This window comes from Aythya marila (genome assembly GCF_965140915.1).
Source record: "Aythya marila genome assembly, chromosome: 3".
NCBI classification, from domain to species: Eukaryota; Metazoa; Chordata; class Aves; order Anseriformes; family Anatidae; genus Aythya; species Aythya marila.
Window position 1 is genome coordinate 86,187,697 of NC_139044.1, and position 12,717 is coordinate 86,200,413.

The 12,717-nt window shown below is 38.2% G+C and overlaps 1 protein-coding gene across 3 annotated transcripts in view; it reads right to left on the reverse strand.

Moving 5' to 3' along the window:
* SENP6 (SUMO specific peptidase 6) overlaps positions 1 to 12,717 on the reverse strand; it is an 81,625-nt gene that overhangs the window by 38,924 nt on the left and 29,984 nt on the right. Inside the window, exons 5-6 of one of the 3 annotated variants that reach the window (XM_082756666.1) lie at positions 10,818 to 10,919; positions 6,795 to 6,815 (exon numbers count right to left, since the gene is read on the reverse strand). The exons of 1 other annotated variant lie outside the window; for it this stretch is intronic. In XM_082756666.1, coding sequence (XP_082612792.1) covers positions 6,795 to 6,815; positions 10,818 to 10,919 — 123 coding nt within the window. The remainder of the gene's footprint in view (positions 1 to 6,794; positions 6,816 to 10,817; positions 10,920 to 12,717) is intronic. One more of the 3 variants, XM_082756667.1, reaches the window with a different exon arrangement.

Consider the following 12,717-nt stretch of genomic DNA (forward strand, 5'->3'; position numbering starts at 1 on the left):
AAAACCAATGACAAAAATACCATACTAAAGGGTAGGAAAAAAAAACCACACATATTATTACAGGAGATATGAAAAATACACAAGGGCTAGCATAAATTGAGTATCTTGCTTCTCGAACAGTAAAAGACTTTTATTCATGCTCACAATGAACTTGTTACATCCAACTACACGTTAGGAAAAATTCTCTTAATCATCCAAAATTAGGCACCTGAGAGCACTCCCATAACCCTATGTAACCAAGCCAGAAGTTGACCAAGACTAATGGAAAGGCAAGAGACAATTTAGCAGTTAATACTGCAACAAATAATTAATCACTTCTTACACAACACCAGCAGCATTTAAACAAATGTTAAATGCAGTATGAATATGTTAATTACATTAATCACTGGAAATCTGCAAACATATATTAAGGCTTTTATTTTTACTCTATTTTTAAATAATGCTTGTTCAGAATTTTTACTCATAAATAAAACCCAGAAGACCAGACTGTGAGGGCCAGAAAAGCCCTCATCATACTGTCAGTCTCAAGCTTTCTCTGTAACAGAGTGCTCAGTCTCAAGCAAGGTCTTGTATTATTTTTTTCAGCTTCATAAATTCCTGTAACTCAGACATTTGCTAACAAGATGTACATCTCTCAGTTAATCTTCTTAGCAAGAATCAGCTGGAATGTTAAACTGGAGTTCTTACGTCTGATGATTTAATCATCATTAGAGTCATAGGCTTGGGTTGGAAGGGCCTTTAAAGACAATCTGTTCCAATCCCCCTGCCATGGGCAGGGACACCTCCCACCAAACCAGGTTGCCCAAAGCCCCATCCAGCCTGGCCTTGAACAGCTCCAGGGATGGGGCATCCACAGCTTCTCTGGGCAGCCTGTGCCAGGGCCTCACCATCCTTCTCCAGGTGGGGTCTCACGGGGGCAGAGTAGAGGGGGGCAATCACCTCCCTTGATCTGCTGGCCACGCTTCTTTCGTTGCAGCTCAGGAAACAGCTGGCTTTCCAGGCTGCAAGTGCACACTGCCAGCTCGCATCCAATGTTTCATCCACCAGCATACCTAAGTCCTTCTCTGCAGGGCCGCTCTCCATGCGTTCTTCACCCAGCCTGTAATCATATCGGGGACTGCACCAACCCAGGAGCAGGACCTTGCACTTGGCCTTGCTGAATTTCATGAAGCTCACACAGGCCCACCTCCCAAGCCTCCCTCAATGTCCCTCTGGATGGCAGCCTCAAGCCTATCAACTACACCCCCCTGCTTGGTGTTATCACTTGCTGAGGGTGCACTCAATCCCACTATGTCACTGAAGATACTGAATAGCGTCAGTCCCAGCATGAACCCTTGAGGGATGCCACCTGTCAGTGGTTTACACTTGGACACTGTGTTGTTAACTAACTCCCTGGACATGGCTAACCAGACAACTCTTTGTCCCTCTAACAGCCCACCCTCTGGACCAACATCCCTCTAATGCAGCGGCAAGAATGTTGTGAAACAGTATCAAAGGTCTCAGAGAACATCAGCAGTTTTTCCTTTGTCTATGGAACAGTTGCTCCATTACAGAAGGTCACTAGATGAGTCAGGCATGATTTGCACATGGTTGCACATGGAGACAAGCCCTGTTGGCTGTCTCTAATCAACTCCCTTGTCTTCCGTATGTTTCAACATGACTTCCTGAAGGTCTGTTCCATCATGATCTTACTGGGCACTGAGGTGAGCCTGACTAGTCAGTAGTTCCCAGGGTCCTCCTTATTACTCAGCTGTGCTAATCTCCTACCCTCATCAGATTTCTTACACACAAAAACAGAGAGCTCTTGTGCTCTAAGAAAAACATCCTTAAGTGTCGTGCCTGCTCTGTTCTGCTCCTTTATCCTAAGGGCAGTTTCCCAGGGAGTCCCACCCACTAATTCCTTGAACAACTGGAAGTTCACTCTCCTAAAACTCAGGGTCTTGACTTTACTCTTTACCATAGCCCTCAGGATCATGAATTCCACTACAGCCTGGGCTGCCACCAGTCTTCATCTCTCTAATTAGTTCACCTGGGTTGGTGAGCAACAGGTCCAGTAGCACTTCTCTCCTTGGGCTATCACCTGGATTAAGAAATTATCCCCAATGCACTCCAAGAGCCTCCTGGACTCCTTACAGCTTGCTGGGCTGCTTTTCCAGCTGATAGCAGAGCGACTGAAGTCCCCCCGCAAGATCAGAGCCTCCACAATGTTTCTTGCAGTTGAATTAAGAATGCTTTGTCAACAAGCTCCCCTTTGTCAGGTGGCTTGTAGTCAACACCAACCATGAGGTTTCCTTTGTTGGCTTGGTCCCTTATTAGTTTATTTTATTTACCCATAAGCTCCCATCCTGTTGTTACAGCTCTGTGCAGTCGTTCTATTTTTCCACAGAGAACAACTCCCCTGCTCTGCTTTCCTTGCCTGTCCCTTCTGAACAGTCTAAAGCCAACGTCTGCAGTGCTCCAGTTGTGATTCGTCCCACCATTGGGAAAACCAAGTTTCATTAGTAGCAACTAGACCACAGATTTCTAGGTGCGCACTGCCTTCCCACTACTCCTATTTGTTAGCTAAGCTATGTGCACTAGCACAAAGAGACTTCAGCTGGTCTGCTGCTGGATCACCTCTTTAGAGGAACACACGCTAATTCTTTTGAGGCATTTCACGGGTGTTTCCCTGTTGGCTCCCAACACATCAACAACCCCATGCTCTTCTGTAATTCAAAACTCCATCCCCTTCCCCATGAAGTCCAGCTTAAAGCTCTCACTGTAAGTTTGGCCAGCTTGTTGGCAAATACTCTCTTGCCTCACTTGGTCACATGAATCCCATCAGCTGCTCCCAACAGACCTGGCTTCTCAAAGGTAGCTCCATGACCACAGAAGGCAAAAAGGCCAGTGACAACACCAACCAAATACAACTGTCTTCCTATGTTAAAGACATCATGCAATCTATCACTTCAACATAAAGTAGTTCGCGTTCTTGAATCTCAAAAGCAACTTCAGTTCTGCAGCATCTAACTTCATAGTGAGAATTAATACTCCTACTTCTCCAATGTCTTCTAACTATTCATTAGCTTTTCCATTTTACTTACAGTGAAACAATATATATACAAATACCCATAAATAATATATATGTATAAATACCCATAAATAATAATTGCAAGATACATACTTACATATATGAATATGATATATATATATATATATATATGAAAGATTTTTATATATATCTTGCAATTATTATTTATGGGTAAAGATTTGGTAAGTGACCCACCATGTCTCTTCAATGCACCCTTACACAATCAGTGCATGACACTACCAGCTCAAGTGACTTATCACAGACTAATAAAGATGTTGAAGAATCACCTAGGTTGGAGAAGACCTTCAAGATCACCATGTCCAACCACCAGCCTGACCTATTAAGTCCCATTACTAAACCCTATGATGCCTTAGTGCCCTGTTCACACATCTGAGACCACCAGCTGAAGTTAACAGCTCCAAATCAGCTGAGGCTATCCAAAACAGTTTAACTTGTTCCACAATTCAATACCAGGTTTGAAGTCACTTGTTTCCAACACAAAGCAAAGACAACTATAAACATAATTCAACTGCAGATTTAATCTAAGAAGTATGTTTTCTTGGAGATGGTAACAGTCCTCTCATAAGAGCTTAACAACTTGATGTTCCTCCTACCAGTTTCCTTGCACCGAAAAAAAAAATATACAAAAAGGCAGAGACCACCATCACAAGACTTTACATGGCAAAACACAGACTCCCTCGTCGGCATGAAATTTCTAGATGTTTGAACAGTGTCAGATCCACTGATACCTTCTACAGCACAGTTCTTAGGATACTGAACAATTTACTTGTGTAAAAACTAAAAAAAGTAAAGCACCTCAAAACTAATACTTTTTTACTGTTAAATCCTATTAATAAAACTCAAACTCAATCTTGCACTTCAAAAAGAATAAAGGAGGGATCAAACAGCAAAAAAAAAAAAATCAAGATGCAAGACTATCTACGTATTGTACTTAATAAAGCAAAAAGAAAATACGATATTGATTGCTGTTCCTGCCATCTTGCTGAATAACATATTGCATTTTTTTTTTGCCTGTTAAGTTTCCTAAAAATAGCTCTTACAAGATTTAGATTTTGCTTGAAGAGCAAGACTCCATGCTCAGAGCTTAAATTGTTTTAGGCATCTCATTTATCTCATCCATTATAAACAGTTTTGATTTTAATACCTGTTAAGTACAAGAAAGATAGACCAGTATTTGCTAAAAGCAACATCAAAAGGTAAAGCATCAAACAGCAGAACATAAGTTACAAGACCATAAGAGACCAGGTACTTCCTGCAACAGACATGACAAAAATACTGAGGCAGTCCGGACTGTAGAGAACCCCAAACTTCTGACATGTCTTAACATTTAAATGGTGTAGCTTTCCCAAGTAACATGCTTTGCCCAGTCAAAACAGTATCACTGATTCTGTATTTTCAGCACACAAGATTTGGAAACCTGTCCAATTAAAGATTATTGTCATTTTCCTTTGCTGATGGAATTGGACCTTACTATCTTCACCTTGGTGAAGGTGGCAGACCAACCCCTGTGACAACTTCCTGCTAAAACAAAATTTGGGTATTCAAATTTCTTTTCTACAAAGAAAAAATAAAAAAAAGAGAACAGCTTCTGGCTATGCCAGAAAAGAATAACCCTGCAGAAAACATCCGAATCTGGGAATTTAAGATACAAACAGTGCTGTCTTAGATCAGACTACTGATGATCCAATAGGAGACCTAACAAAAATACCATGCATTATATGGCTGTACCGAATCCTATTGTGGGTGTACAGCTCACACAAGAGCTGTGTTTAATGCACAGAGTGGCTCTTTCAGGGTACGTCTTATTCAGCCCTTCCTTACTCTCCCCACTCTGCTAATACTTAGTATACTAATACTCCCCACACTGCTAATACTTGTGTACCACAGCACACACGTTGCTGGTTTCAAAATCGTTACACAAAAACAGAGCAAGGCATGATAAAACAGTTAGCACGAAGCTGCAGAGGTATGATTTACCTTTAGCATGTCTTACAAAAAAAGTGGGGTACCAAGGACCAGGTTGGATGAGACTTTGGGCAACCTGGTCTAGTGGGAGGTGTCACTGCTCATGGCCGGGGGGTTGGAATTAGAGGGTCTTTAAGGTCCCTTCCAACCCAAACTGTCCTGTGATGCTATGAAAGACAGAAGCAGCAGCATAGGAGTTGGATTTTTAGTATGCAGGTCAGTAGACCTATCTGGCCCAGAAAGTGGGGGGTTGCAGCTATCACGATGGTAATGATTAAATCTAAATTTAGCAACTCCTGTCTACATTACTTTCCCCTGATAAGACAGCAACGATGGAAAAACAATGTATCTAACTGTACTGGATTAGGAAGTATTCAGTGTCCCCAGGGGAAAATTAAGATCACCAGTACGCAACTCAGCCCCAGTTTTCCTATGACATGAAGTACCAAATTACAAGCATTAATAACTAAATAGTTAATTAGTAACATAAATGCAACACGAAGAACAACAGGAAAATATGCATAAACTCAAAGCCAGGGCAGCAAGAGGATAATTGAATCCCTTAATGGCTCAAGCCAGCATCAGGGAGGTTCACACTAGATGTTAGGAAAAACTTCTTTACTGAGAAAGTAGCTAGACCCTGGAACAGGCTTCCTAGAGAGGTGGTTGATTCCCCATGCCTGCCCACGTTTAAGAGGTGCTTGGTTACACTCTTTATGATATGCTTTAACTTTGGGCAGTCTGACAGTTGGATCTGATGATCTCTGGAGGTCTCTTCCAACTGGAACTATTCTGCTCTATTCCTTATTAGAGGACCAAAGCTAACTGGTCTCTTAAGAAATAACAAAGGCAGTTAAACAGAAAGGTTTGGGTTTACTGCTAAATTTGAAATAAATCTACACAACCCTGAATTCATAAAGAACAACTCTATATTAGATTTCTGTGTTACATTGTTATTGACTAAACATTATATACACATCTTAAACATTTCAACCCGGTATCAAGCGTAGCATACTGCCAAAACCACATGCATAAATAGGATATTTAAAAAAAAAAACCACTTTGTCATTATCAACCAAACGTTTACACTAACCCATAAATGTAAGCTATATAAAAAGAAAAACAAAGGTTTTTTCATACTGCTAGAAAAACACTAACGTCAGTAAAACATGCAAAATGAGTGACAAACAAGCCTTATAGCATGTCTGTTCTTGCTGCGTATTTTCTGTTAACTACTTTAACAGAACGTACACAGTAATACAATAAAAACCTTTAATGCTATTCAAACCCAGCTGAGATGATACAGTAAAAGCTGTTAAGACAACCAACTAAGATATGCTTCAGAACCATTCCATTACACAAATCTCTTGCTCTAGGAAGCGTTAGCAATAAATTCTTAAATTTCAGCCAAAGTTAAAATTTATCTATTTGCACACTGGAGATATCTGTAGCTAGCCAGCTAACTATATACAGACACATAAACTGAGTAATTTCCAGTGGAAATGTACCCAAAGTTCACATTAACGTGGCATTATTTAGAGATGGATGTAGAGGTTTATTTTATGGTCCATTTATTCTCTTTTACTAAAAACACAGAACAAAACAAACAACCCCCCTCGCACACGAGCAGATACGATTGACTGGATTGATTATTCTTTAACTAGCATTGATACAGCACTCATTCACTTCATTTTCTTAATGCTCATTGCCATGCTCATTTCATCAACAGTAAGCTTACCTTTCCTTTCGGTCCAGATTGCTTAAAATATGAAAAAAGAAAAAAAAACATAAGATGCAAAGCCCCACATGTGTTGCACACATCACTAAAATCAAAAGTTATTAGATAAAAGCTGTAACTGTTTCATTGTCTCTTGCACTCACTGCACTAGCTGTCAGAAGAGCATTATTATTCACAGCATTTTTGCAACAGTAATTATAAATACACAGATGTTACTTCACAGACAGCAAAGGTTAATGGGCTAAATAAATAGTACATTGCTTTGCCTCCTTCTCAGTGTGTAAAATCTGATTAATTGTCAACAAATTCTGCAAAAGAAACAACAAAAACACAAAGCATTCAAGTTTACACAATACTCAGGATTCTGGGAAGACAGTAAAAGGAATTCAAAACTGAATTTGAACACATCAATTTAGACTTAGGGTATGGGATATTCAGTCAATATTGCAGGGAAGTGGTAAAAATTGCTTACAGCTGGATCTGGCCTTTACAAACAATAAAGGTCACATTTGGGTGGGTCACATCTGAGATCATGAATGCAGTCAAATCCAAACCACTTCGACATGGAACAATAGCCAGCATCTGTATCCCTGGTAGAGTTAATCCACAGCTTGGATTAACTGTCTACAAATATGGCAGAGTCACACGTAAAAATGATAAATTTTAATGCTAAAGAAACTTAAAGATGGCAGAAATCCAGAATGCCCAGTTATCACCCTAGATGCCTCACCTGCTTGTTTTAAAATCCTGTATTAATATAATGCATTGAAAATAATTCTCACTTTTGCATGTCAGAAGGATTTTGAGACGAGAATCCTTGATAGAGCCAGGAATTATAACAAGCAATGTCCCTCCAAATTGCTTCATGCAGCTCATGCAGTAAGATTTGTTAGACATGCTGTACGTAACACGCTATTCCAATGCCAAGTCTTAGAGAAAAGTCAGTCAATAGCATAGGATAGGACTGCGTGCTCATTAAATGAAGCAACATTGAACCACAACATTAGGCTAAGCTGTATCTGAAAATCTCTTGCATCAGAAGTGAATAAATTTCAACTTAATCCCCAGATTCCACTGGAAAAACACGGGTAGTATTTATAAAAATATTGTTTTGAAATGACCAATTTTATTGTATTGTAATAATATATTTTAAATATCAGTGCAACAGATATTCAGCCAGAATTTAAATTAACATGCATGTGCAGCAAAGTCAAAAAAAAGAGATGAGGAACACAGCACACATCACAAGCTCCAAATTCAACTTGATGGATTTTCATAATTAGGTTGCCCCATGTGTCACCACCCCCTCTCAAAGAACCCTGTATAAATAAGTCTGTGTCTCTGGCACTGATGTTGCCATCTACTCAGAAGTAATTTGTGGTTTTAATTTTATTTATGCTTTCAATAATCCACTACAGATTTAAGAACATTATGTTAGGTTTGTTAAAATTATTTTCCCCATTGTAACTGATCAACATTTCATAAATATTCTACAAATGCAAACAAAGTAACAGAACACAACTATGCACTGCCTATAAATTCATACAGGAAAACAAACAAACAAAAGAACTCAGTTTCCACATAACCACCTCTCTTTTTCTGGATATTCCTCAAATTTTATTCTTCGTTTATCACATTTTCTGCACACACTCCTTTCTTTCTGAGGACTTTTTTTCCTTAACAATTAGAGTCTCCTGATTCATAAATCTACATTTTTCACATCAAACTGCAATGAGACCCCCCCACCTCCTTAGGGAAGAAAGAAAAAAAGACAAAGAAGCGTGCCATGAGGTCACGTTCTGTTAATTTTCAATCCATTAACTCATAAACAGATTTAGAACCTTTCAAAGAGTAGTCAGATGAGTCAACTGGCAAAAGATACTGGCATTAAATATCCTTTGCACAGTTCCTCTGTAAAGCTCACCCTTAAATTCTAAAGGCCAATCAGTCAAATCAGGCTGCTTCTTTTTATGACTATTTCTCAACTCTAAAACTTCAAAAATATTCTGACCCTAAGAAGTAACTGTGTTGTTAATGTAAATGAAATAAAACAACAACCTTAAAAGAAAAATTTTTAGAAACATTCAACAGGACTACTAACCAATTACTTCATGCAATATTCAGCTTGCTTACATTATGCATTAGTTTTCTTTCTGCAAGTCACACATGCGATGTCACTGCTTTTTTTTTTTTTTCTCCACATTACATTATAGGCTTATAAAGAAGCCAAGTCTCATAAGTGATAAACGGAAAACAGGCAAGTCCAATGTTCCCTGAAGATTAAAATCAAGGCCAGATTCAGTCCTCCTAAATTTAAGCAATGAATTGAGCTGCCCAAGCCAGTAAATGGCCATGCACCATCTTTCAACAGCAATGGGAAAAAAAAAAAAGGGCACTACTCGAGTGGACTTTGTTGCATGCTGAAGATGCCTAAGGGACGTAACTAGGTAAGACTGAAACCACTTACAGACGTGGATCCAAGAACTACCTCACAACTAAGTTTAACAGAGTACACTAACATTAAGGGCAACATTCAGAGATCCAAGAAAGAGCTGTCTCAGATGGTTTGCTGCTCACTTTGAATAACCTCAATTAGCTTTTATCCCTTAGAATTATTAAGGAAGAAAGGAAAAAAAAAAAAAAAAGAAGGGAAAGGGAGAAAAAAGACAGAAAAAGAAATGAAAGGTAATGGCATGCTTTCCCAACACTTTCCTCAAGGGAATATTAAACATAGCTTTTCTAAGAAACATAGATATAAATATAGAAATAAGAAATATAGATATAGAAATTCTTTTGTATATAAGAAAAAAGAGGCTGGTTCAACCCAAACCATACTGGCTAAATAAATGTTGCCTTTTAGTTTTTATTCCTGGGAAAAGCTCTGCCAATCCTCTTCAGTCACCCTTGCCTCACAGTGATGTTAAGGAATAAAGAAAAGCAAGATCCTTGTTACTGCATCCACTATTACTAAAGAGAAGGAAATGTCCATGCTATTTTCCATTTACAAATCACAGCGGACTTTGAAATGAATGGAGGCAACAATGGTGTAGGTCAGAGACAGAACTGTAAAATCCATTTTCAGTTTGCTTCCTCAATGCCAGATTACCATAATATGTATATGGATCACATCATTCATTCATGTTAGTACATAGGCTTGGTTATTCTGAAGACAGCCATGAAGGTGATGGAAATGGGACAAAAATTAGAGTAATGCCTACATATGATCCCACCACTGCCAGAAGTGGGGCAGAAAAAAGAGGTTACAAAATGCTGACAAGTCAGTGGAAAACCATATAATGCATACAGCTCTGAATGGACAAATTAAAAAAAAAAATACATCTTAAAGCAATGGTTAGTTCATATGTTTGTGATGTTTGAGTGTGAAAAGCCTGTTTGGGGGGGGGGGGGGGGGGAAGTGCCTAGTATTTACCAAAGCCTGATATGCTTTTAAGTTTTCAAAACAAAACAGCTTAAATCAGCATAGCTGAGTAAATTTCCACAGTTCCACAGTTTCCTGTCATCCATTCCAACAAGTACTTATTAAAATCCACAATCTCACTTCTGTGAGATGTCCCACTTTAATCATTTTATGCTGTATTTAAAGACTACTCATGATTGTCCTATCTGTTGCTTAACCTTTAGATTAATTTTATACAAGTTGGAGTTTCTGTGAATGAGCATTTGATATTTGTTGCCAGTTACATGAAGTTCTACTGCATACTATGACCATTTCACTGTATTTCCTAAATATACCTCCCTTAGAGCATTTCCACGCTTTGATTATGTCATAGTGTGCTTTAAAATGAGTGATTCATAAGATTATACAAATCATAAATAATAAAGTTTATGAAACTTCAGTAATTGAGATCAAAGCTCACGATCAACTACAAACCATGTAATTATGTTTTCCTAAAACACTTCATAGTATAAGGTGAACAATTATGTACAAAAATGATTATGTACAAAACCAGAAAGGATGTTTACAACAGGGACATCTGGATAAACAAATCCGCTTAGTCTTACCTTTGGGCTGCTGTTTTTACTACTGTTGTCTGTGCATGAGCATGGTGAAAGCGTCTACCATGTACCACAGTTACAGGACAAGACATATTCTGAGCATTTTCACTGCAGAAGTACAGAAAAAAATGATTTAAGAAAAGACTCTACTGTATTTTCCACAGTGTCTTAGTTAGAAATCATGGTGTCCTTTTTTGTTTTTTACAATAACAGCTGCATAAAAACAAAAATCAAAGTATTTCTGAATTGGTAATATAACTTGTTAGGTTGTATTGGACAGGCATAGAAGCATTCAGTCCTTGAATAAAACAGACAAATAAGAATACACACTTTCCTCTCCCCCAGAAAAAAAGAAAAAAAAAGTAAATATTTTTATTGAATTTTATCACCATCTAAAACACTGTGAACCAGCTCTTCTTTGCTCAACCTCCTCACTCCAAAAAGATACTGCCTTTTTAAAATGAATTACAATCATTTATAGTTAACTTTATGCTGCCATATACACATTTTATTAATGTCATCAAGAAGATTTAAAGTGCGTAACACATGAACAGACTGAACTGTGCACTCAGGAATTTCTCTAATATTATTACTCCTTAGGGAAAATAAATGAAGCAAAGATCTGGTGGTAAGATGACTGGTAGCTGAAACAATACACAGCTAAAGAGTAGAAGAGAAGGCTTCTCAGGTGCTCAACTATCTCAGTAGGGACAGCACATTCACCAATGTCCTTCAGCATTTCTTTTAAGGCTTTAACCTCATTACTATATAAAACAATTAATTCTGGAGGGCTGGTTTCCAGTTATCATCTCTTAAAAGCATGTGCAAAGATACAATTTTCTATCCCATAAACAAGCAATACATTAACTCCCTTGAAGACCATTAGACCCTAACACACTGTTACTACTACAGGATGCACAATACTGCATTTAAAATGTTCAAAAACTATAAAGCTTTCAACAGGTAGTCCGCTGATAATGTCAACCGCTTCAAATAATGGAAATGCAACATTTACATTTTGGTTGTAAAATTGCTTGGGAATCATAACTGCATTCAATTTAAGAACATGAAAAAGCATTCTGATTGATTCAAAATTTCATGGAAATACTATTCAGCAGAATTTCCATTCCCTCCATTTGTCCTGGGATGAACAACAAGAAAGATGTGAAGTCCCAGAATCCCCAACAAAGCTGCACATCAATTCCTAATCCTTCCTTTATACATCCCCAAAAGATGAAGGTGAGAAAATCGCTATTTTGATTGTGGTGTTTTGTTTTTATTTTTTATTTTATTTTATTTTTAGCTTACCCTTTTGTGAGACTTGTATCAAATATCACAAATCAAAATTAGAAACTTTCAGAGCATTTCTGACTGATTATAGCATAACCGTGAGCATAACAGAACAACACCCATCAAAGCCAACCAAATGGTAAAACACCTTCCTTTAGAACGTGAAGCTTAGAAACATCATTTATGCTCCGACTTAACAGTTCAATTTCCCATAAACAAAGCTACCAGCCTCACATTCCAACCACCAACATCACGAAAGTAAACACAAACACTCATCCCACATGCTTCCAAGTCAAGACTACACAAATCCAGCTGGTCAGTCATCATCTAGACTAATTTATAGTCAACCTTCTGTTTAATGTGTTCCCCTGAGAAATAAAAAGCTGACAGCTACTTGTTTTAAATACTTGAGTGTCTTGCAAATCCTCTCTGGCTTCCAGTTTCTCTCCAGGCTCTCTCTTTGAAAGAGATACCAGACAAGAAAACACAAGCAGAGCGCAGGAATTTCTTCTCAAATGCTAAAGACTTACAGAGTTTTAAAACAAGCAAACAAGTCTAGAAACACACCTATTTCATGTTTCATGATTTTATTTGTTGAATCTGAGCTTTGCCAAAC